The sequence below is a fragment of the Carcharhinus amblyrhynchos genome, chromosome 7 (assembly GCF_965287045.1).
Source record: "Carcharhinus amblyrhynchos chromosome 7, sCarAmb.v2.hapA, whole genome shotgun sequence".
NCBI classification, from domain to species: Eukaryota; Metazoa; Chordata; class Chondrichthyes; order Carcharhiniformes; family Carcharhinidae; genus Carcharhinus; species Carcharhinus amblyrhynchos.
The window spans coordinates 105,433,931-105,459,028 of NC_137330.1; the positions used below are offsets into that span (position 1 = coordinate 105,433,931).

A 25,098-nucleotide genomic window follows, 5' to 3' on the forward strand; every position below is an offset into this window, starting at 1 on the left:
TCATCTCCATCATCATCATCATCATTAGAAACCCTCTCTTCAACAGCTTCCTCATCCACTTTAGCATCATCATCTTAAACCTTCCCTCATCAGGATCCCTCATATCATTCAGCCTTGGGTCATGATTATAAACCCTCAAACCATCAGCAACAGCACCTTTCCCTCTGATCATCTTATTCCTTCCTCATCATCAACAACATCCCCTTCGGCATCATCATTATAAACCTTCCTGTCATTGGCAGATGCCCCTCATCCCTTTCATCATTATTATCTTAATCCTTTCTCCCATCAGCATCCTTCCCTCATCCATAGGAACACTGGACTTTGTAGTAGGCCACTCAGCCCTTCGAGCTTGCTCCTCCATTTATTAAAATTGTGACTGATCTGCTGTGGTCTTAATTCCACCTTGTCATCTGTTCCCCTCAGCAAATTTAGCTGCCATAAATTTACCTCCCTTCTTTCATGAATAAAGATGTTAAATTAGTTATTTTTCAATCCACTGGGACCCTTCCAAAACCTACAGAATTTTGGAAAATTGTAATCAATGCAACTATCATCTCAGCAACACCTCTTTTAAGACCCAAGGATGCAGGCCAACTGACCCTAGGGTCTTCTCACCCTTTAGGTGAAATAGAGCCAGCACCTTTTCCATGGTTATGGTGATTAAGATTCTCCTTCCTCTTGACTGCCTGATTTTCAAGTATCTTGGAAAGTATTATGTCTTGTACAACGAAGAAAGACATAAAATACCTATTCAATGCCACTGCTATTTCCTTGTTTTCTACTATCAATTCCCAAACTCACACTCTAGAGGATCAACACTAGCTTTAGTTACTCTTTTCCTATTTCAATACTATCTGCTTTTATGGTATTGGCTATTTTTCTCTCATTTGCTTCTTTCTCCCTCTTTATTTTACTAATTCTTTGATGGTTCTTAAATTTAACTAATCTTCTGTCCTACCACTAATTTTTGAAGATTTGTAGAGGGTTTCATTCAGTTTGATGCTATCTTTAATTTTGTTATTCAGCCATGGATGAGGCATCCTTCTCAAAGAGCCTTTCTTTCTCACTCGGATAAATCTTTGCTGAGAGTTGTTAAGTATCTCCTTAAAAGCTATCACTGTACTTATACTGTTTTAGCAAGATTTTTTTCATACCCTTATCATGACCTTTATTCAGATATAAAACACTGGTCTTAGATTCAGTCTTTTCCCTTCAAATTGACCATGAAATTCCAACATGTTATGATCATTGTTGCCTAGCTCATTTCCAATGAGTTTATTGATTAATCTTGTCTCATTACTCATTATCAGGTCCAGAATATCCTGCTCCCTAAAGTTAAAAGTTTATTTATTAGTGTCACAAGTAGGCTTACATTAACACTGCAATTAAATAACTGTTTACTGTAGGCTTACATTAACACTGCAATTAAGTTACACAGGGAGAATGTGCAAACTCCACACAGATAGTGACCCAAGCCTGGAATTGAGCCTGAGTCCCTGGCATTGTGAGATAGCAGTTCTAATCACTGTGCTGGAATTCTGCTGCTTGTTCGCTCCTCTTCAGTATCGTTATAGAGGTCGTAGAGGTTTATAACATGGAAACAGGCCCTTCAGCCCAAGTTGTCCATACTGCCCTTTTTTTTAAAAGTCCTAAGCTAATCCCAATTGCCCGCAATTGGCCCATATCCCTGTATACCCATCTTGCCCATGTAACTATCTAAATGCTTTTTAAAAGACAAAATTGTACCCGTCTCTACTACTATCAGCTTGTTCCAGACACTCACCACCCTCTGTGTGAAAAAATTGCCCCACTGACACTTTTGTATCTCTCCCCTCTCAGCTTAAACCTATGCCAATTTTAGACTTCCCTACCTTTGAGAAAAAATATTGACTATCGAGCTGAACTGTGCCCCTCATTATTTTATAGACCTCTATGAGATCACCCCTCAGCCTCTTACGCTCCAGAGAAAAAAGTCCCAGTCTATCCAGCCTCTCCTTATAACTCAATCCATCAAGTCCCAATAGCATCCTAGTAAATCTTTTCTGCACTCTTTCTAGTTTAATAATATCCTTTCTATAATGGGGTGACCAGAACTGCACGTAGTATTCCAAGTGTAGCCTTACTAATGTCTTGTACAATTTCAACAAGGCACTCTAACTCCTGTATTCAATATTCTGACCAATGAAACCAAGCATGCCGAATGCCTTCTTCACCACTCTGTCCACTTGTGACTCCACTTTCAAGGAGCTATGAACACGTACCCCTAGATCTCTTTGTTCTAGAACTCTTCCCAACACCCTACCATTAACTGAGTAAGTCCTGCCCTGGTTCAGTCTACCAAAATGCATCACCTCGCAATTGTCTAAATGAAACTCCATCTGCCGTTCATCAACCCACTATCAATTTGTCAGCCCACTCATCATTTTAAACCTTTCCCTCAGAGCACTGCTCCCTCATCCTCATCATCTTGGATGCCTTGGTGGTTATTTTCCAGACGTCGCTGGATTCCGGGGAAGTGCCGGAAGATTGGAAAGCGGCTAATGTTACGCCATTGTTTAAGAAGGGTGCCAGGCAAAATGCGGGGAATTATAGGCCGGTTAGTTTAACGTCTGTTGTAGGTAAAATGTTAGAATCCGTCATCAAGGAGGAAATAGCGAGGCATCTTGAGGGGAATTGCTTGATAGAGCAGACGCAGCATGGTTTCATTAAGGGGAAGTCGTGTCTGACAAATTTACTGGAGTTCTATGAGGATGTGTCTAGGGGGTGGATAGAGGAGAGCCGGTGGATGTGGTCTTTCTTGATTTTCAGAAGGCGTTAGACAAGGTACCTCAAGAGGTTATTGCAGAAGGTCAGGGGACATGGAGTTGGGGGTAGGGTGTTAGCGTGGATAGAGGATTGGTTGTCAAATAGGAGGCAGAGAGTGGGGGTCAACGGGTGCTATTCGGATTGGCGGTTGGTGATTAGTGAAGTGCCTCAGGGGTCGGTGCTGGGGCCTCAGCTGTTTACCATTTATATAGATGATCTGGAGGAGGGAACCGAGTGTATGGTGTCGAAATTTGCTGATGACACCAAGATTGGTGGAACGGCAAATTGCGTGGAGGGTGTGGAGAGTCTGCAGAAGGACCTAGATAGGCTGGGCGAATGGGCCAGGAACTGGCAAATGGAATTCAATGTTGGCAAGTGCGAGGTGGTCCACTTTGGTAGGAATAATGGTAGGAAGGATTATTACTTACGTGGAGAAAAACTGCAGCAGGCGACGGTGCAGAGGGACCTCGGGGTCCTTGTGCATGAGTCGCAAAAGCCCAGCTTGCAGGTGCAGCAGGTGGTCAGGAAGGCAAATGGGATGCTGGCCTTCATAGCGAGGGGGATTGAATATAAAAGTAGGGAGGTCTTGCTGCGGCTGTATAGGGCATTGGTGAGGCCGCAGCTGGAGTACTGTGTGCAGTTTTGGGCGCTGTACTTACACAAGGATATTTTGGCCTTGGAGGGAGTGCAGAGGAGGTTTACTAGGCTGATGCCGGAGTTGAGGGGGTTGAGCTATGAGGAGAGGCTGAATAAACTAGGCTTGTACTCGTTAGAGTTTAGAAGATGAGGGGAGATCTCCTTGAGACGTTTAAGATGATGAATGGGATGGATAGGATAGAGGTGGAGAGACTCTTCCCGCTCAGAAAGGACAGTAGGACTAGGGGGCACAGCCTCAAGATAAAGGGGGGGCGGTTTAGAACGGAGTTGAGGAGGAACTTCTTCACTCAAAGGGTGGTGAATCTCTGGAATTCTCTGCCCGTTGAAGTGGTGGAGGCTACCTCGCTAAATATTTTTAAGATGCAGGTTGATGGGTTTTTGATAAGAGAGGGGATTAAGGGTTATGGGGAGAGGGCGGGAATGTGGAACTGAGCCACGACAGATCAGCCATGATCTTATTGAATGGCAGGGCAGGCTCGAAGGGCCAGATGGCCTACTCCTGCTCCTATTTCTTATGTTCTTATGTTATCTTCATCCCTTCCACATCCTCATCTTTATCCCTCTCTCACCATCATCATCATTCTTCCCTCAACCATAAATTAACCCACCCAACTGTCATAGAATCATAGAACCACAACAGTGCAGAAGGAGGCCATTCATCTTCATTTCTCCCTTGTCTCCATCAGCATCTCTTCTTTCCACCCACTCTGCTCGATCCTCACCTACCAATTCTGAGTACGGTGCAGTGGTGGAGCAAGACGCTGCACCCAAGAAGTGGTGAGCCCCTTTCACCATTTTCATTGTCATCTAACCCATCTTCATCATCATTTCCCTCCATCCTCCTCAAGCATCTTCATGGTTTGGGGTTAGTGGTTAAAGTCAGAAGATCCCTTGGCACCATAAAGAACAAAGAAAATTACAACACAGGAACAGGCCCTACAGCCCGCCAAGTCTGCACTGACCATGCTGCCGACTTAACTAAAACCTCCTACCCTTCTGGGACCATGTCCCTGTATTCCCACCCTATTCATGTATTTGTCAAGACGCCCCTTAAAAGTCACTACCATATCCACTTCCACTACCTCCCCCAGCAGCGAGTTCCAGGCACCCATCACCCTCTGTATAAAAAATCTGCCTCGTAAATCTCTTTTAAATCTTGTTCCTGATATCTTAAACCTGTGCCCCCGAGTAATGGACTCTTCCAGACTGGGAAAAAGCTTCTGGCTATCCACTCTGTCCATGCCTCTCATAATCTTATAGACTTTTATCAGGTCACCCCTCAACCTCCGTCGTTATAGTGAGAACAAACCAAGTTTCTCCAATCACTCTTCATAGCTAATGCCCTCCATACCAGACAACATCCTGGTAAATCTCTTCTGTCTCTCTCTAAGGCCTCCATATCTTTCTGGCAGTGTGGCGACCAGCATTGAACACTATATTCTAAGTGTGGCCTAACTAAGCTACAACATGACTTGCCAATTTTTAAATTCAGTGCCCTGGCTGATGAAGGCAAGCATGTCGTATACGTTCTTGAATACCTTCTCCACCTGTGTTGCCATTTTCAGTGACCTATGTACCTGTATACCTAGATCCCTTTGCCTATTAATACGCTTAAGGGTTCTGCCATTTACTGTATGTTTCCTATCTATTAAACCTTCCAAAACACATTACCTCACATTGTCCAGATTAAACTCCATCTCCCACCTCTCCGCCCAAGTCTCCAACTAATCTCTATCCTGTTGTACCCTCTGATGGTTCTCATCACTATACACAAATCCACCAACTTTTGTGTTGTCCGCAAACTTACTAATCACAGTTACGTTTTCCTCCAAATCATTCATATATATTACAAACAGCGTAGATCCCAGCACTGATCCCTGGGGAATGCCACTTGTCACAGTCCACCATTCAGAAACCCACTCATCTACTGCTACCCTCTGTCTTCTTTGACCGAGCCAGTTTCGTATCCACCTTGCCAGCTGACCTCTGATCCTATGTGACTTCAGCTTCTACACCAGTGTACCATGAGGAACCTTGTCAAAGGCCTTATTGAAATCCATGACATCCATTACCCTACCCTCATCAATCACCTTTGTCATTTCCTCGAAAAACTCATGTCAAAAGAAAATTCAGGATGTGTTATAAAAACAGAAAATGTTGGCAATTTATCAGTTCTTATGAAAAGCCACAGGTTTCCTAATCTAAAATGAAAACAAAAATGCTAGAAATACTCAGCAAGTCTGGCAGAATCTGTGGAGAGTTTAGAAGGTTACATGGTGATCTGAGAAAGAAAAAAATCTTCTCATCTCTGTTTTAAATGGGAAACCCCATTTTTTTTAAACTGCCTCCTAGCTCTACTCTCTCCTACAAGAGGAAACATCCTTTCGGCCAAGAGCTGTCGATGCCAAATCCTCTCGGGATCTTATAACTTTCAATAAGATCACTGCACAGTCTTTTAAGTCTCTCCACAGATTTAGCCAGAGGTGCTGAATATTCCTAGCATTTCCTGTTTTTATTTCAGATTTCCCACACCCACAATATTTTGCTTTCATAACAGGTGAGGTACCCCTGGTGTCCTGGCCAATCAACACCACACAAAAAAAAGTTAATCTGGTTATTGACATATTGCTGTTTGTGGAAGGTGGTGTTGGACAAATTACCTGCCACATTTCCTACATTACAATAGAGACCATAAAATACTTAAAAATTCTTTATTGCGGTCCTGAAGTCACGAAGGATACTAAATAAACCAGGCAAATATAGTTGCCTCTACTCTGTCCCAGCTGTGTCCAAGATTGAGATTTGCTCTGAATTTATGATTCTCAGACACCTCAAAAGGTCATTCGCTCTGTTTCCAGTATTGACTCGCTTTTTGAGAGGATGGAGTTACCTGTTTTACAGAATCTGACAGACAAAGTGGATTTGTTAAAAACCACATTTTCTGAAAAGTCACCAGATATCCAAGGTTAGTGCTAAAGTTCCAATTGCATTGTAACATTGCAGTCATGGTGATCACCATCACCATCATCACTGTTCCATGAAGTGCACAAGATAATAATTAATTGATACCATGCAATCCTGAGGTAAGCAAAATTTCAGCACACTTCAGGTACACAGAAATCCTGTCAGTTGACTTCTAACTTTTTTCCCTTATGACATCCATTTCCATTTTTTCTTAGCAATCTTTCTGTCAGGCATCACTGGAATGTGACCAGTTTAGTTCAGTCATCTCATTTTTCTGGGCCTGGGCCATTTTCCAGTGGCGGGTAAGGGAGGCAGGTCTTAACGGCTCAGTGAGTGATCTGGAAGGGTTTCCCAAGGAGCCTACTAGAGTTCCTTTAAATTTTTACTTCAAGCTGATACCTCATGGCACCCACTCGATCTTCTATCTTCCTCAGCACCACCCACCTTTTCTTGAGGGGCTATCAAGATTTTTCAAGGCCATCCCTAGGAATATCTCTCTGGTAGTCCAGCAGGCAAGTGTAAGTTCAGGATTTACGGACATAAAATTTTGGAATAGGAATAAGCCACTTAGCCCCTTTAGCTGCTCCGTTATTCAATAAGATCATAGCTGACCTGATTGTGGCCTCAACTCAACATTCCTCTTATCCCTGATAACCTGTGACTCCCTTATAAGTCAAGAACCTACTTACATGTGCCAAAGATTCCCCTGAGAAAAATATTCTTCTCATCTCTGTCTTAAATAGGAAGCCCCTTATTTTTAAACTGTCCCCTAGTTGTACTCTCTCCAATATGGGGAAATACTGTTTCAGCATCTGCCCTGCCAAGTCCCTTCAGGATCTTGTATGTTTCAATAAAATCATTTCGCAATCTTCTGAACTCCTGTGGATACAGGCCCAATCTGTCCAGCTTTTCTTTAGAAGAAGACTTCAATTTGGTCCTGACTTCATGGTCCTGAAACCAATGGGAAAATTCAGCATCTCTGGCATGGCTGACTCCTGTGCACTCTGATAGACACTTGAATTTGTCACTTTGTTAAATCACCTGATATTAAACAGCCATTGCAGCATCTATATTGAGCTTTGTTGGACTGTTACATGTATCATCCAAATTAGGAGCGTAACCAACACATTGCCCTCAACGTTTTTTGACTTTCTCGCTCTCACTAATTATATTTAATTTCTGGATGATTTAAGTGTCTAAAAATTGCCACAAGGTTTTCCAGGTGAGTTTTGATATCAGATATGCAAGCTCTATTGTGTTGCACCTTACTGTTAATAACAGTTGGCAAAATAATACACAGTTTGCTGTTGTTCATCTTTTAGGCTTATTCTTTAATCAGAGTTATCTTTCATGACCTGTGCTTTTACACCATTAAGATATAATCCAACTTTTCTGGCTGTGTCTGCAAGCTCATTTATCATTCTTGACACATTTCCTATATTTGTATCAATGAGGCAGGTGTCATCTGCAAAATCTAAGATCCTGATGTAGCCACTGATCCATGCCAAATTTGCAGGGTGTATTTCTCAGCATAACATCAATCACAATATGTTTCCAGTGACAGTCTTGTCAAAAACAAGAATGGTTTGCTTGTCTCCAAACCAGAAAATATAAAGAGGAGGTGGACAAAATCTTCAACATGACACCTCTAGACAAGAGGATTGACTTTAACTCAGAGTTGTTACAGTGAAGAAGAAGGTCATTTGTCTCATCGTGTCCACTGGCTTTCCAAATGAGCAAGTCCTATGGTGCCATTCTCTCATCTTCACCCTGCACATTCTTCCTTTTCAGCTAACAGTCTAATTCTGTTTTGAATACTTCAATTGAACATTCCTCCACCACTGTCAGGCAGTGTATTCCAAACTTTAACTACTTGCTGTCTGCAAACATTTTGTGATTCTGTGAGTCTCATATTGCTGTGTTTCATTAATCAACTATTTTAAATTTGTGCCCTCTCGTTCTCAACCATTTCATGTGTGACAACAGCTTTTCCCTATCTACTGTGTCCTCATGATTTTGAATACCTCAATCAAATCTCCCCTCAGTCTCTTTTAGAACAAAGAAAATTATAGCACAGGAACAGGCCCTTCAGCCCTCCAAGCCTGCACCAACGATGCTGCCCAACTGAACTAAAACCCCCTACCTTTCCGGGAACCTTATCTCACCATTCCCATCCTATTCATGTATTTGTCAAGACGCCCCTTAAAAGTCACTATTGTCTCTGCTTCCACTATCTCCCCTGGCAGTGAATTCCAGGCACCCACTATCCTCTAGGTAAAGAACTTGCTTCATACATCTCCTTTAAATCTTGCCCCTTGCATCTTAAACCTGTGCCCCCCGAGTAATTGACTCTTCCACCCGGGAAAAAGCTTCTGACTATCCACTCTGTCCATGCCTCTCACCATCTTGTAGACTTCTATCAGGTGCCCCTCAACCTCCGTTGTTCCAGTGAGAATAAACCAAGTTTCTCCAACCTCTCCTCATAACTAATGCTGTCCATACCAGGCAACATTCTGGTAAATCCTTTCTGTATCCTCTCGAAAACCTCTACATCTTTCTGGTGGTATGGCTACCAGAATTGAACACTGTATTCCAAGCGCGGCCTAACTAAGATTCTATATAGCTGCAACATGACTTGCCAATTTTTAAAACTCAGTGCCCCGGCCAATGAAGGCAAGCATACCATTTGCCTTCTTGATACCTTTTCCATCTGCATCGCCACTTTCAGAGACCTGTGTATCTGTACACCCAGATCCCTTTGCCTATCAATACTCTTGAGGGTTCTGCCATTTACTGTATATTTCCTATTTGTATTAGATCTTCCAAAATGCATTACTCACATTTGTCCATATTAAACTTCATCTGCCATCTCTCCGCCCAAGCCTCCAACCGATCTCTAGCCTGCTGTATCCTCTGTTGGTCCTCATCGCTATCCGTAAATCCACCAATCTTTGTGTTGTCCGCAGACTTACTAATCATTATATTTCCCTGCAAATCATTTATGTCTATATTACAGATAGCAAAGGTCCCAGACTGATCCCTGAGGAACGCCACTTGTCACCACCCTCCATTCAGAAATGCACCCTTCCACTGCTATCCTCTGTCTTGTGACCAAGCCAGTTCTGTATCCACCTTGCCAGCTCACCCCTGATCCTACGTGACTTCACCTTCTACACCGGTCTGCCATGAGGGACCTTGTCAAAGACCTTATTAAAGTCCATGTAGACAACATCCACTCCCTGACCCTCATCAATCATCTTCATCACTTCCTCGAAAAAGTCAATCAAGTTAGTTAGACACAACGTCCTTTCACAAAATCAGGGAAAACAGTCCTAACTTCTCCAGTCTATCTTTATAACTGAAGTCTTCATTCCTAAAACCATTCTCTTGAATCTTTTCTGTACTTTCTGTAATAACTTCTAATTCTTCCTGGCCTACTCCTGCTCCTATTTCTTATGTTCTTATGTTCTAAAGTGCAATTCCCAGAACTGGACACAATGCTCCAGCTGATGCTGAACTAGTGTCTTATACAAGTTCCACAAAACCTCCTTGTTCTAGTACTCCATACTCCTATTAACAAAGCCTTGGATACTTCATGCTTTATTAACCATATTCCCAATCCGTTCTTCCACCTTAAATGATTTACGCACAGATACAACCAAGTTCCTCTACTTCTTAACTACATTTAGAATTGAGCCCTTTGTTTTATATTGTTTCTCCATGTTCTTCCTAGCAAAGTGAAACACTTCACATTTCTCTGCACTGAACTTGATCTGCCATCAATCTGCTCATTCCACCAAATTGTTTATGCCCATTTCAGATTCTACACTACCCTTCTCATAGTTCGTAATGTTTCCAAGTTTCATATCATTCACAAACTTTGAAATTGTTCCCAATACACTAAGGTCCAGGTCAGTATATATAAAGAAAAACAAGATCCCAACACATACCTGGGGAACCCCAATATGTCCTTTGTCCATCCCAAGAAATATCCATTAACTGCTATCCTCTGTTTCCTGTCACTCAGCCACTGTATCAAAAGCCTTTTGGAATTCCTTGTACACCGCATCAAAGTATTGTCCTTGTCAACCCTCACCAATACCTTTTCAAGAAGTTCCAGTAAGTTCGTAAAACATAATTTTCCCTCAAGAAATCCATGCTGACCTTTCTTCATTAACCTCCATTTATCCATGTGACTATTGATTTTGCTCTGGATTATTTTTAGAAGTTTCCCCACCACCAAAGCTAAACTCACTGGTTCTGTAGTTGTGGGCTTAACTTTACTGAAAGGTTTCCTTAATGAACATAACCTAGAGGGCATTACCTCTGTCTGGAAGTATGGTGATGATGAAAGCTTGACTACCTTCTTACATCTATGTAATTTATTGTGGGAAATAGAAGTAACATTTAAGGTTTGGACAAAGATATCATTGTCAAGTTTTCTAAGGAAGGAGACAGAAATGATTGTAACAGCTAGTGTGATATTATGTTACTCTACGTCCCTGGAAACTCTTCTGTATGATTATCTGCGAAAACAACCTTCGACGAGAGACTTAACAAAAAAATAAATTTGTTTTTTAAGAATCGATGTTGCATTAGCCAAATCTTTACTCTCTGTAATATCGTTGAGGAAAGCAAAGAATGGGAATTTGTAGTGGCACTAAATTTTGTTAACTTTTTAAAAAGCATTTGTCGAGGAAAATTTACTGTAGTAGTTTTGAAGTACAGGCAAATATGAATTGTTACAATCCCAGCTGATGTTACCACTGGGTAGTTAAGTCCCAGAGTGGAACCTGGCTCGATGGTACCCAATTTTTATTTTTTATTTAGACGTAGACAAAGAGAGCCACAGGACTGTCGGTTAACTTTTAACAAAACAATATAACATTAATTAAACAAGAAATTATTAACTATAATGCAGTACTCCTTCATCCAGACTGTACCTTTACACATATATACAGACTTAGAAGGATAATACAAGTTACGAAATCTTACATTCTAATGTTCCCAGAAAGATACATGAAACCCAATTGCTCTCAACCTAATCTTCCCCCTTTGTGCAGGAGAGGTTAAGCCATAATTGTAGAGAGAGCGAGTAGATAGTCATGGAGGTTTACAGCATGGAAACAACCCTGCGGGCCAACTTGTCCATGCCACCCCTTTTTTTAAAACCCTAAGCTAATCCCAATTGCCCTCATTTAGCCCATGTCCCTCGATACCCATCATACCCATGTAATTATCTAAGTGCTTTTTAAAAGATAAAAATGTACCTGCCTCTACTACTGCTTCTGGCAGCTTGTTCACTACCCTCTGTATGAAAAAAATTGTTCCTCTGGACACTTTTGTATCTCTCCCCTCTCATCTTAAATCTATGCCCTCTGGTTTTAGATTCCCCTACCATTGGGAAAATATATTGACTATCTACCTTGTCTATGCCCCTCATTATTTTATAGACCTCTATAAGGTCACCCCTCAGCCTCCTATGCTCCAGAGGAAAAAGTCCCAGTCTATTCAGTCTCTCCTTATAACTCAGTCCATCAAGTCCTGGTAGCATCCTAATAAATCTTTTCTGCACTCTTTTTAGTTTAATAATATCCTCTCTATTATAGGGTGACCAGAATTGCACAAGTATTCCAAGTGTGGCCTTACCAATGTCTTGTACAACTTCAACAAGACATCCCAACTGCTATATTCAATGATGGGCGGGGATTGGCCACAATGGAAAGAACTGACCGACTTTGAGGAATGGGTAACTCAGCTGGGTGCAGTGGGACAGATCCATCAATGATGGAGAGATTGGCTTGCAGCCACCATCTCCATCCAGCAAGGATCCATGCAAGTCATAGAAACTGTAGAGTGCATTTGCACCCATGTTGGAGGCAGCTCATGCAGTCACTCAGTCTGCTCTCTTGCTTATAAGTGCCACCAGGAAGAAGAAAGGCTTGAGACAGAGCCCTGTCTAGCCCCAACACAAGCCTAGTCAAGAGTTAGGATGTCATTGTACTACATGAACAAAATGCACATGTAGAAGCATTGCAGCAGACTTCTGTCCCTTCCACCGGCCCTGAGACATATATCTCGATAGATATTCGTTCTAGGTTAGGAAGGATCTCATATTCCGATGGTCACTACACAGACACATGTCTATAGAAGGAATAAGAATCACCCAAGCTAACTAGCGTTTGGAGGACTGCTGAGGAAGAGGCATTTATGAAGTTTGAGCCCGGTGATGGGTCTTTGGAATTGACCTTCCAAGAGATGCTGAAGAAACAGCAAGAGACGGGAGAAAATCAACCAGAGATGTCAGAGGCCTTCAACAGTGTGGAAAACAAGGTGGAGGAGTCCATCTGTCAGCTGGCTGATAAGGTAGTGCTGACCTGCATGGATTGAGGTCTCCACGGGAAGAGTGGCAGACTGTATAGAGAACCTGGACGATCAGATTCTGCTGGAGGTGCAGCGAGATCTCCTCCATTGCAGTGGCTAGGTGAGAGAAGGAAAAGACACTTTGACTCCTCAAGGAGTCATGCGCCTGCTTAAGGAGTCAAGCAGGGGCATCCAGGCACCCAAAAGTGTGAAAGCAGCCCAGTCTGTCAGGCAAACCAGCCTCCCATCCTTTGACTCCGTCTGCACTCCCCCCTGCCTTGGAAAAGCAGCCAACATAATCAAAGACTCCACACACTCCAGTCCTAATACCTTCTACCTTCTTCCATTGGGAAAAAGATACAAAGGTTTGAGGTTGCGTATCAAGCATAGGTAGCTTAGGAGTGATCTTGTAGAAGCCTATAAAATAATGAGGAACATCGATAAGGTAGATAGTCAACATCTTTTCCCAAATGTAGGGGAGTCTAAAACTAGAGGGCATAGGTTTAAGGTGAGATGGGAAGATACAAAAGGGTCCAGAGGGGTAATTTTTTCATTCAGTTAGTGGTGAGTGTCTGGAATGAGCCGTCAGAGCTAGTAGTAGAGGTGGGTACAATTTTGTCATTTGAAAAGCATTTAGACAGTTACATGGCTAAGATGGATATAGAGGGATATGGGCCAAATGCAGGCAATTGGGACTAGCTTAGTGGTAAAAACTGAGCAGTATGGACAAGCTGGCCTGAAGGGCTTGTTTCCTGTAAACCTCCATGGCTCTATACAGTTGAATCAAGAACAGCTTTCTCCCTGCTCCATCAGACTTTTGAATGGACCTACTTCATATTAAGCTGATCTTTCTTTTCACCCCACCTGTAACTGCAACATTATATTCTGCACTCTCTCCTTACCTTCTCCCCTTTGTATTCTATGACGGTATTTCTTTTCTGGATAATGGGCAAGAAACAATACTTTTAACTGCATCCCAATCGATATGACAATAATAAATAAAAAGGAGGAGCAGCAGTTGGACACCACTGGGACCTCCCCTCAGGACTCTGAGGGTGTCAAGTCCTTCTGCATACTCTTTGCCTGTGAATACTTCAGCCTTGTCCTCTGTGACTGCAGGGGGAGCCTTGTGTGTGCAAAAGCCACCAAGGTCATCAAGGAAACAAGGCCAGTGGTTGCCTCCACCCATGCTGGAGATGACAGGGGAGCACTTGGAAGAAGTACTGCGCAAGAAAAGTTTATGTTCTGAATTTACACATGGTTTTCTGGATGCATGATTGTCAGACATTGGTGTGTGATTGTGGTGAAACCTTCAGCTGCGTCACATTAGTGGGATGCAACTGGTTTCATTGCCAACCTCTGGTGTGAGTTGCAACCTGCTTTGGTGAGCAAGTTCTTGGTGTTATTTAACACTGGTAGGAAACTGATTTTTGAATCCACCCATTGACTTCAGTCTGTAGCCTCATAATAAAGACTCAACAACAGAATCATTTTATTTTGGTCTGGTGAACTGGCAAGAGGCAAACGCAACAACATTTTACAGAAATACAGTAGATAAAGATAATCAAGCTGCAAACAGAAACTAAATAATGTATATAAAGAAAAGTTGTATTATGGAAGACATAACTATGAAAAAAGTCTCTAGCCACCTTGACGCTCAAAAAAGATTAAGGGGGGCTTAGTGGTGGGCACCAAGGCCTCCACACATTTCCAGCCCCCGGATTTCCAGTCTCGTCAGCTCTGGGCCAGAAATCAGCATGGAGCTGAACAAACTATTTAAATTGGGATTTGCATCCCATTAGCAGGCCTAGGACTGAAGTCTCTGGGTTCCCTAGCATCAGCCCTCCCCACAAGAAGTGTTTCACTCCAGTGGGGTTTGCAATAGCTCCCCAATAGTGGGAACTGACAGCCTGACCCTGCAGGATTGAAGGGAGCCAAGGAGGCTACCTAGGAGGTCGGGGGTAAGGAGAGGTACCATTTGGGCATTGCCAGCTTGGCATTGCCAGCCTGACCTCTTGGCACTGCCTGAGGGGCAAAGTGGCAATGCCAAGGGAGGGGTGGGGCCTAATGGGCAGGGCCTCTCTGCATTTGGGAGCGCGGGCAGATGGAGGGAGGGAGGACAGCGATCGAGGCTGGCCATTGGGGTGGGGGAGTGGTTCAGCCTGCTGGGGGCATAGTCATGGGCTGCCAGTTGCAAGGGAGATCGGGACTACTGGGGGCAGAGGGAGAGGGGAATTGAGACAGGCTATGGGGATGGTGGTTGGGGGGGGTGGAGGTCAGGTTGGGCTGGCTGGACATGCCTGCGAGGGTGGGAGGGATCAGAGGGGCAGCGTTGCAGGGTCACAGGGTGGCCAGTGATTGAGGAGGCCGACAGAGCGGGGCTACTGTGCACGCGCCAATGTTGGCACTGACAAATCAGCGCTTGCACAGTGGCCTACTCAGTGCTATACTGCTGGTCTCCCAAGCGGAATTAGGCCCCTGCTCCAGCTCTTCAGTGTGATTCACACTGGGGAACTCTGTGATGCACAGAATGTGGGAGATTCATTTTGAAACTCTCACTGAAAGAAGCAGCGGGATTTACTCCAGTTTTTAACGTGAATTTGACATTTAGAATTTTTCTGGTAGAACCCACCTTAAAGATCTTACAAGATAAAATTAAATTGTTTTTATGGATTAAAATAGTGGTACCTTTGTTTGTCCAGTTTCCCTTAATAAAAATACATTCTGCAAATGGTCTCAATGCGAAGAAAAACGTCACTAATGCAAGCAAAACGAAAACGTTTTAAACTATAGTATTCTTATTATCAAGTGTAACCTGCATCCATTGAATCCCACAAATCCCTTGTTATGCAACAAGAGATAATAACCTGGAATTTGACACTTACAAGGGTGGTAGAAGCTGGAAGATGATTAATTATTTTAAAATGAAATTGGATGGACATTAAAGGGAAGTAAACTTGCTGTGATTTAGAGTGGAGAATGGAACTGACTGGATTGTTCGACAGGGAACCAACTCTGGCTCCAGCTCTAACCTGATGCTTTTGTTTCATTCTACTACCAGCCTCTTTGTCTTGCGCAAGAATTCTTCAACATCGGGCATTCCCATTAGTAACTCATTGCGGTGACCATACAAAGCTGTGTTAGAATCAGCAATGATAAACCAAGCAACAGCAAGCTCCTGACACCCATTCCTTGGTGCTGCCGGTGCTTCCACTAGCACCAAAAATGATGCTTTGGAGCATAAATGTTTTCTGTAAAAAGAAAAAAGAGGGAAAAAAGGGGAACTTGAGACAAGACTATTTAGAAGAATTGGTGCCAGTGGGCTGGTCTGAATCGCCTCCTTATGTGTTAGCTGTGGCTCACTTGGTATCACTGTCAGGATATGTATTCAAGTTTCATTCTAGGACTTGAGCACAAAAATTAAGGCTCACTCAGCATAGTAAGAAGAGAATGCTGAACTGTTGATAGCCCTGCCTTTTGAGCTAGATGTTAAACTGAGGCTCTGCATGTTTTCTCGGATTGATGTAAAAGATCGCATGGCATTATTTTGAAGAAGAATAGGGGAGTTACCTCTGATGTTCTGGCCAATCAATGTTAACTCCTCAATCAAAATCATAAAAACATGGTCTGGTCATTAACATTGCTACTTGGAGGAGTTTGCTGTGTACAAATTGGCTTTCGTACATTACAAATATTTGCAAATATCTCTATTGGCACCCATTCTTTGGTGCTGCCAGCGCTTCCACTAGCACCAAAAATGATGCTTTGGAGCATCAATGGAAGGCGAAGGAAATTTGGCATGTCTACTACAACTCTCACCAACTTTTATAGATGTACCATAGAAAGCATCCTTTCTGTTTGTATCACAGCTCAGTATGGCTCCTACTCTGTCCAAAACTGCAAGAAACTACAAAGGATCATGAACGAAGCCTAGTCCATTACACAAACCAGCCTCTACACTTCCCGCTGCCTCGGGAAACCAGCCAGCATAATTAAGGATCCCACACACCCCAGACATTCTCTCTACCACCTTCTGTCTGGAAAAAGATACAAAAGTCTGAGGTCAGATTCCAACTGACTCAAGAACATCATCTTCCCTGCTGCCATCAGACTTTTGAATGAACCTACCTTAAATTAAAAGCGGAGGAATTTAGAGTAGCTAAGAGTAGTGGGCGAGAAGAGGATTGGGAGAGGTTTAAATGTCAACAAAGATTGACAAAGAAGTTGATAAAGAAGGGTAGGAGAAACTATGAAGCTGGGCTAGCGCTTAATATAAAAAAGGATAGCAAGAGTTTTTATAAATATATAAAAAGGAAGAGGCTGGCTAGGGTGAATGTTGGTCCTTTAGAGGATGAGAAAGGGGACCTAGTGGTAGGGGATGAGGATATGGCTAAGGTATTGAATAACTTTTTTGTTTCTGTCTTCACAGAGGAGGACGTGAATAATTTGCCGGGTGTTAGCGATGGAAAGGTGGTAGGACTGGAGGGTCTTAATGACATTACTGTTACTAGAGAGGTGGTGCTCGACAGACTGGAGGGGCTGATTGTGGACAAGTCCCCAGGACCGGATGGAATGCATCCGAGGGTTCTGAAAGAAATGGCGGAGGTGATAGTGGGTGCCTTGGTGGTTATTTTCCAGACGTCGCTGGATTCCGGGGAAGTGCCGGATGATTGGAAAACGGCTAATGTTACGCCGTTGTTTAAGAAGGGTGCCAGGCAAAAGGCAGGGAATTACAGGCCGGTTAGTTTAACGTCTGTGGTAGGTAAAATGTTAGAATCTGTCATTAAGGAGGAAATTGCGAGGCATCTTGAAGGGAATTGCTTGATAGAGCAGACGCAGCACGGTTTCATTAAAGGGAAGTCGTGTCTGACAAACTTACTGGAGTTCTATGAGGATGTGTCTAGGGCGGTGGATACAGGAGAGCCGGTGGATGTGGTCTTTCTAGATTTTCAGAAGGCGTTTGACAAAGTACCTCACAAGAGGTTATTGCAGAAGGTCGAGGGACATGGAGTTGGGGGTAGGGTGTTAGCGTGGATAGAGGATTGGTTGTCAAATAGGAGGCAGAGAGTGGGGGTCAACGGGTGCTATTCGGATTGGCGGATGGTGACTAGTGGAGTGCCCCAGGGGTCGGTGCTGGGGCCTCAGCTTTTTACCATTTATATAGATGATCTGGAGGAGGGAACCGAGTGTAGGGTGTCGAAATTTGCTGATGACACCAAGATTGGGGGAACGGCAAATTGTGCGGAGGGTGTGGAGAGTCTGCAGAAGGATCTAGATAGGCTGGGCGAATGGGCCAGGATATGGCAAATGGAATTTAATGTTGGCAAGTGTGAGGTGGTCCACTTTGGTAGGAAGAATGGTAGGAAGGACTATTACTTACGGGGCGAAAAACTGCAGCAGGCGACGGTGCAGAGGGACCTCGGGGTCCTTGTGCATGAGTCTCAAAAACCCAGCTTGCAGGTGCAGCAGGTGGTCAGGAAGGCAAATGGGATGCTGGCCTTCATAGCGAGGGGGATTGAATATAAAAGTAGGGAGGTCTTGCTGCAGCTGTATAGGGCATTGGTGAGGCCGCAACTGGAGTACTGTGTGCTGTTTTGGGCGCCGCACCTGCGCAAAGATATTTTGGCCTTGGAGGGAGTGCAGAGGAGGTTTACTAGGCTGATGCCGGAGTTGAGGGGGTTGAGCTATGAGGAGAGGCTGAATAAACTGGGCTTGTACTCATTAGAGTTTAGAAGAATGAGGGGAGATCTCATTGAGACGTATAAGATGATGAATGGGATGGATAGGATAGAGGTGGAGAGACTCTTCCCGCTCAAAAAAGACAGTAGGACTAGGGGGCACAGCCTCAAGATAAAAGGGGGGCGGTTTAGAACGGAGTTGAGGAGGAACTTCTTCACTCAAAGGGTGGTGAATATCTGGAATTCTCTGCCCGTTGAAGTGGTGGAGGCTGCCTCGCTAAATATTTTTAAGACGCAGGTTGATGGGTTTTTGATAAGAGAGGGGATTAAGGGTTATGGGGAGAAAGCGGGAAAGTGGAACTGAGCAGCGACAGATCAGCCATGATCTTATTGAATGGCGGGGCAGGCTCGAAGGGCTAGATGGCCTACTCCTGCTCCTATTTCTTATGTTCTTATGTTCTTATTGAGTTGATCTTTCTCTACATCCTAGCTATGACTATAACATTATTTTCTGCACCCTCTCCTTTCCTTTGCAATGAATGATACACTTTGTATAATGTGCATGAAACAATATTTTTCACTGTAAGCTAATACATGTGACAGTAATACGTCAAATTTCAAAAGTATTTTCCTTTGGGATAAACTATGATTATGAGAAGTGCTATTTAAATACAAATCTTTCTTTCCTGCAGTGGTTTAATTTCTGTATTTTCATTGAATAAGTCACTGTAATTAGTGTACTCATATCAGATGGAAATCTATGCTGGGAAAGAAACTGCTCACAAGCTTTATTCAGTGACGTAGATCATGGCTGAAATTCGGTGGTCTCGTATGCATGCCACTATTGTCAATACGAATGGAGAATTTTGTGCACAACCAAATCTCAATTCACTATAGCGGGACTGGAGAATCTCAGCTGCAGGTGAGGTGAGAGAATTCCAACCCCTGGGTCAGTACAAACAATGTAGTAGTTAATAACAAAGAACTGTTAACTGGTGCAGACAATTGCATTGTAAGGCATTGATTAACTTTGCTGGGATACAGTTACCCTGATAGAAGTTTAGGCATTGGCACAAACATTAACAAACTTAACTATCTCATTGTTTGATGCACCAACTTTACAAGTTTCTGTGAACTCCAGTTCTGACACACGGAGCACTCTAGTGAGAACAACTTTACCAGGTATCTACAGATTATGATTTCCAGGAATATGCCAGCATGTTTCAGGCACCAGTAGCAAGAGAGTGCAGAGCAGGGAGTGAGATCTGAAAGGCCACAGTTATATGGATAACCAGTTCTATGTTTGCTGGTTAATTGTGTTCTTATTTTTAATTCTCAGCGCACAAAATCGAAGATGTCTATAATCTGTATGGAGCTAAGACAGAGAGTCATTTTCTGAAGTTGCATATTGTAGTAATATGATGCTGGCTTGCACCCATCTGCTGACTTCCAAACTTGGCTACAAAATATTGCAGGTGCTGGAAATCTGAAATAAAAACAGAAAGTGGTGGAAATACTCAGCAGTTAGGCAGCAGCCTGGAAAGGAAAACAATTAATGCTCCAGGTTGATCACCCTTCATTAGAACCAAGGAAAGATAGAAATGTAATAGGATTGGAGAAAGTGAAAGAGGAGAATAAAGAGAAAGGACAAAATGGAAAAAGTGCGAAGGGCAGGAGAAGGTACATATAGCATGTTGCACAGCTCATCAAGTGTAAATCCTCAATCCCTTTGTTATTCTTGATTGTGGCTTCTGTCTGAGTGCATTTTGTTGCAGATCTTTCCACCTATTTGAATATAGTGATACCCAATTGACAGTAGAATAAAGCAATCACAAGCCAGCTTGCATTAAACTTGCAGTATTTTTACTACGAACATAAGAATTAGGAGCAGGAGGAGGCCACTTGGCCCCTCGAGCCTACTCCACCATTCAATATAATCATTGTTAATCTGATTGTAACTTTAACCCCACATTCCTGCCCACCCCTGATAACCTTATACCCCCTTATTTGTTTATTTATTAGTGTCACAAGTAGGCTTTCATTAACACTGCAATGAAGTTACTGTAAAAATCTGCTATTCGCCACACTCCAGCGCCTGTTTGGGTGCACTGAGGGAAACTTTAGCATAGCCAATGCACCTAACTAGCCTTGTTAATCTAGAATCTATCTAGCTGTGCGTATTCTGGAAGAGACACAAATACTTTTTCACTTATCAAACTTCAAACCCTTATTTTACTGTTGCTTGGTCAAAGCCTGCAACTGCCTTCTAAACAGTACTGTAGGTGTACCTACACCACATGGACTGCAGCAGTTCAGAAGCAAGATTTATTTGATCCTGAACTGATCTTTTGATTTTGTGCTACTATTAGGATGCTGGATCAAAATCCCAAGTTATATTGGGACTCTAGATTAGACCCAACAATTTTTCTATTTTGTTATAAAAGTGAGGAAAGGATACTTCCAGGAATGATTCCACTGATAAATAAGGGATCCTTAGTAGTAAAACAAAATTTATTTAATTACACAGTTTAAATATAACTCTAACAAATGAAGCAGCTTAATTATTAAAAATTGACCAATATATAAAAATAAAATGAAGGAACTTTACTTTCTAGCTTATGAGTGTTTCAGTGCCAAATAAACAACATTTCTCCTGGAAACTAAAATGCCATTTTAAATACAGTTAGCAACCATAGGTATACTTGCTTTAAGCTTTCAGAACCACAATGAATTTTAGAGCAGCTTACAGACCTCTGTCTTCAGCAGATTCCCAGCTAGAACTGCAACTCTGAAATTGCAAAGGCTTCTTTCTGTCTGCTGCACACCCAGTTAATCACATGACACTGTCAATCAACTTTAATCAGAAATCCTAGGGGAACATCTTTACAAACAGAGGTCCATTAGCTTTAAGTAATAAATTTCTAGCTGAAAATAAGTTATTAACTTGCTTTCATGCCCTTAAAATAAATGTTTTTCCAGACGTACTGGCTGCCAGCAGGCCAAACCTGAAATTTTGAACAAGAAAATAAACTATGTATATGAATTGCACTTTTATCATTACAATATAAGTTGCAAAGCGCACCTGCTTATTGCCCATCTCTATCTCTACAATCCACCTGCTGCTGAAATACACATCCGTGCCTTTGTCATCTGTACTCTTGATGATCCCCTAACTAGCCTCCCATTTTTCCTCTCTAAACTTGAACTCATCCAAAATTTTTCTGCCTGCATGTCATCCTGCACTGTTCTGCTCATCTATATTGCCTGTCCTCACTGAATTTTTTGGCTTCTGGATTTTCAAAAACTTAAGATTCTCATCCTCATATTTAAATCTGTCCATGGCTTCACTCTACCCCATCACCTCCAGACACAGAGGTTGGAATTTTACTGCCCCGCCTGCCACGAGAATTGGAGTGGGCGAAGGGCAGACAATGGAAATGTCCGTTGATTTTATGGTTTCAGGATGAGCAAAGCTATAAGATTCTGCTCAGAGTTCCACACCCCACACCCCCCACTCCAAACTAGAAGCTGTCCATACCTAATCATGTTGCACTTACACAAATACATGTAACTCCAATGATTTACTTGGCTAAAATTTGTAGAAACAGCTTTTAACTGAGTTGTGTCAATACAACATAGTGACTCACAGTCAAACTCATTTGCAGGCAGAGCATTGCCAGTGGCTGTGATGATTAAAACAGTTCTGAATGTCTATCTTTTCACGTCATTCTAAGATGATGTGAGCCACATTAGGTAATCTACTTTCTAAAGACTTAAAAAAGCAAATAACAGATGTCATGATTGAATGAATGAGCAATGTCTCTTCTTAAACAACAGCAGCAATATGAGGTGGCTGTATTGCCAAACCTACTGCTGTATCGCTATTCATGACTTTCCTCCAGAGTGGGAAGCCCGCTGTCCATATCGAGTCTGACCTACATGTGTGACTCTAGTTCTTTGTCTCTGTAGTAGTCTATCAAACCAATCATTATATTAAGTGATTTAAAATGAATGCCTTTCACCACCTTCCCAGGATAACCAGGGAAGGGCAGCACATGCTGGCTTTGTCAACGATCCCTACATGCTAAGAAAGAATTAAAAGAAAATATGACCTACAACACAATGCAATTTCTAACTTGAATTGGAAAGGATTTGGCAGCTCATTTTAAATCAACTTCAATAGAGATTAAAATTGGGAGACATGTAAAATGAACCGCCAATTCACTTTTGACAATTTTACTATATCACACAATTCAAAGTACCTAAATATTTTTCTTTCCCACCATTCTTCGGCCAACTTCTAACATAATCCGACTTTGTAACATTGTGTCCTGAGATATGACATGGCTCCAGATGATAGCCATTGTCAGCCAGCAAAACTCGAGACTTGCCTTTATAAGTAAATCATTAGTGAAGCATCTTAGCTAGACTGACCGGTGATCATTTAACTTTCTATTGCTCCAGATAATTGATGTTTACTTGATATTCATATTCTTGCTAGTCCCATCATTCTTGTTATATAGCTTGCTTGCAGAGCCAGAGTGCCCTGCCACAAACAAGGCTTTGCTCCTGTGCCTCACTTTTCTCATTAGAATTTCTATGACCAATCCGATAAATGGTGTCAAACTGCTTGAAGATAAGTTTGAAATTGAAGTATGCTGCTTTGTAAATCACAATGCCTGCCAATACAAAATACTAAAGTGTTTTCAAACTTGTCCAATGGGCTACGAATCTCAGACATATTCCACACTGGGAGATTCCTAAGCTTATGGAAGTAGCATTAACTTCAAAACTATGCAAGGTACCAACAGATTACAGATCAGATGTTCCATGAAGCAACAGTAATTAGAGTGCACGAAGTGAATTTAATAAGAAAAAGGGGTTGATAAAGTAAACGTAGACCAAATGTTCCCCTTGTAGGGTAATCTAGAACAAGAGGTCACAGGTATAGGTTGATCAGGCGATAAGAAGGGTAGTGAATTTGTGGAACTCGCTTCCTTAAAGCAAGGTGGAGGCTGAATCATGAAATGGTTTCAAGAAGGAGATAGATATACTCCTGATGAAAAAAAGGTTAAAGGGATATGGGAACAGGTAAGAAGGTGAATTTGAGACCAGGAAGAGATTAACCAAGATCTGATCGAATGACAGCTCAAAGGGCTGAATCGCCTACTTCTGCTCCTAATTCCTATGTTCCTATGTACCAGATGGGAGGTGAAGGTTATTATGCCCTGGAATGCACTGCCTGTAAAAGTGGTGGAAACAAACTACCAATTTTCAAAGGAAATTGGATTTTTTTTGTAAAGCAGAAATTTGCAGAGCTATGGAAAAAGAACAAGGGAAAGTCAGCACAGCACAATCATCTGGATTGGCCCCTTCTGTGCTGGAACTGAAAGCATGTTATTGATCTAGTTAGGAAACTGGTTGAGCAGAAAGGCAGAGAGTGTAGATAATGGGCATGTATGCAGAGTGCCTGCAAGGATCTGTGCTTTGGCCTCAACTACACATCATACTTATTAATGACTCAGGCGGGATAGAAAGTAGAAAGCCACGTTTTGTTGATGACAAAAAAAGGCATGTATGATAATGTTGAAAGGCAGTATATATTAAAACATTAGATTTGGGTAGCAGGTTGATTTGAGACTATGACAATAGTTGTCCCTGGTTACTTGGTAGTCATCCCAGGCCAGGTAAGGCCTGTCAGCCAGATTACTGCCATCCATGATACATGATGTACCTACAACCAGGCCTTCTAGGCCCAAAACTGCTGGAGGTCACACCTAACCACTGAAGTAGCACTGCATAGGTGCACTGGATGGGCTGAGGTACACAAAATTCAGGCACGAAGGGAATGCACAGGGACGATTTGTTTGCTTTTGTATGCAACATTGAATGATTTGTTTTATGAATCTGGTCACAAATGTAGTCAACTTTGCAATCTTTAGTGAACATCCCCACTGCAGGTGCAACAGGTGGTCAGGAAGGCGAATGGGATGCTGGCCTTCATAGCGAGGGAGATTGAATATAAAAGTAGGGAGGTCTTGCTGGGGCTGTATAGGGCATTGGTGAGGCCGCAGCTGGAGTACTGTGTGCAGTTTTGGGCGCCGTACTTACGCAAGGATATTTTGGCCTTGGAGGGAGTGCAGAGGAGGTTTACTAGGCTGATGCCGGAGTTGAGGGGGTTGAGCTATGAGGAGAGGCTGAATAAATTAGGCTTGTACTCGTTAGAGTTTAGAAGAATGAGGGGAGATCTCATTGAGATGTATAAGATGATGAATGGGATGGATAGGATAGAGGTGGAGAGACTCTTCCCGCTCAGAAAGTATAGTAGGACTAGGGGGCACAGCCTCAAGATAAAGGGGGGGCGGTTTAGAACGGAGTTGAGGAGGAACTTCTTCACTCAAAGGGGGGTGAATCTCTGGAATTCTCTGCCCGTTGAAGTGGTGGAGGCTGCCTCGCTAAATATTTTTAAGACGCAGGTTGATGGGTTTTTGATAAGAGAGGGGATTAAGGGTTATGGGGAGAGGGCGGGAATGTGGAACTGAGCCACGACAGATCAGCCATGATCTTATTGAATGGCGGGGCAGGCTCGAAGGGCTAGATGGCCTACTCCTGCTCCTATTTCTTATGT

General features: G+C 42.7%; 1 protein-coding gene across 1 annotated transcript in view; it reads left to right on the forward strand.

Moving 5' to 3' along the window:
- The first annotated feature begins 6,345 nt into the window (after window positions 1-6,345).
- Window positions 6,346-25,098, forward strand: part of LOC145345181 (uncharacterized) — a 135,093-nt gene continuing 116,340 nt past the window's right edge. The window contains exon 1 of the mRNA XM_080192905.1: window positions 6,346-6,430. Within this exon, the coding sequence (XP_080049031.1) occupies window positions 6,346-6,430 (85 nt within the window). The remainder of the gene's footprint in view (window positions 6,431-25,098) is intronic.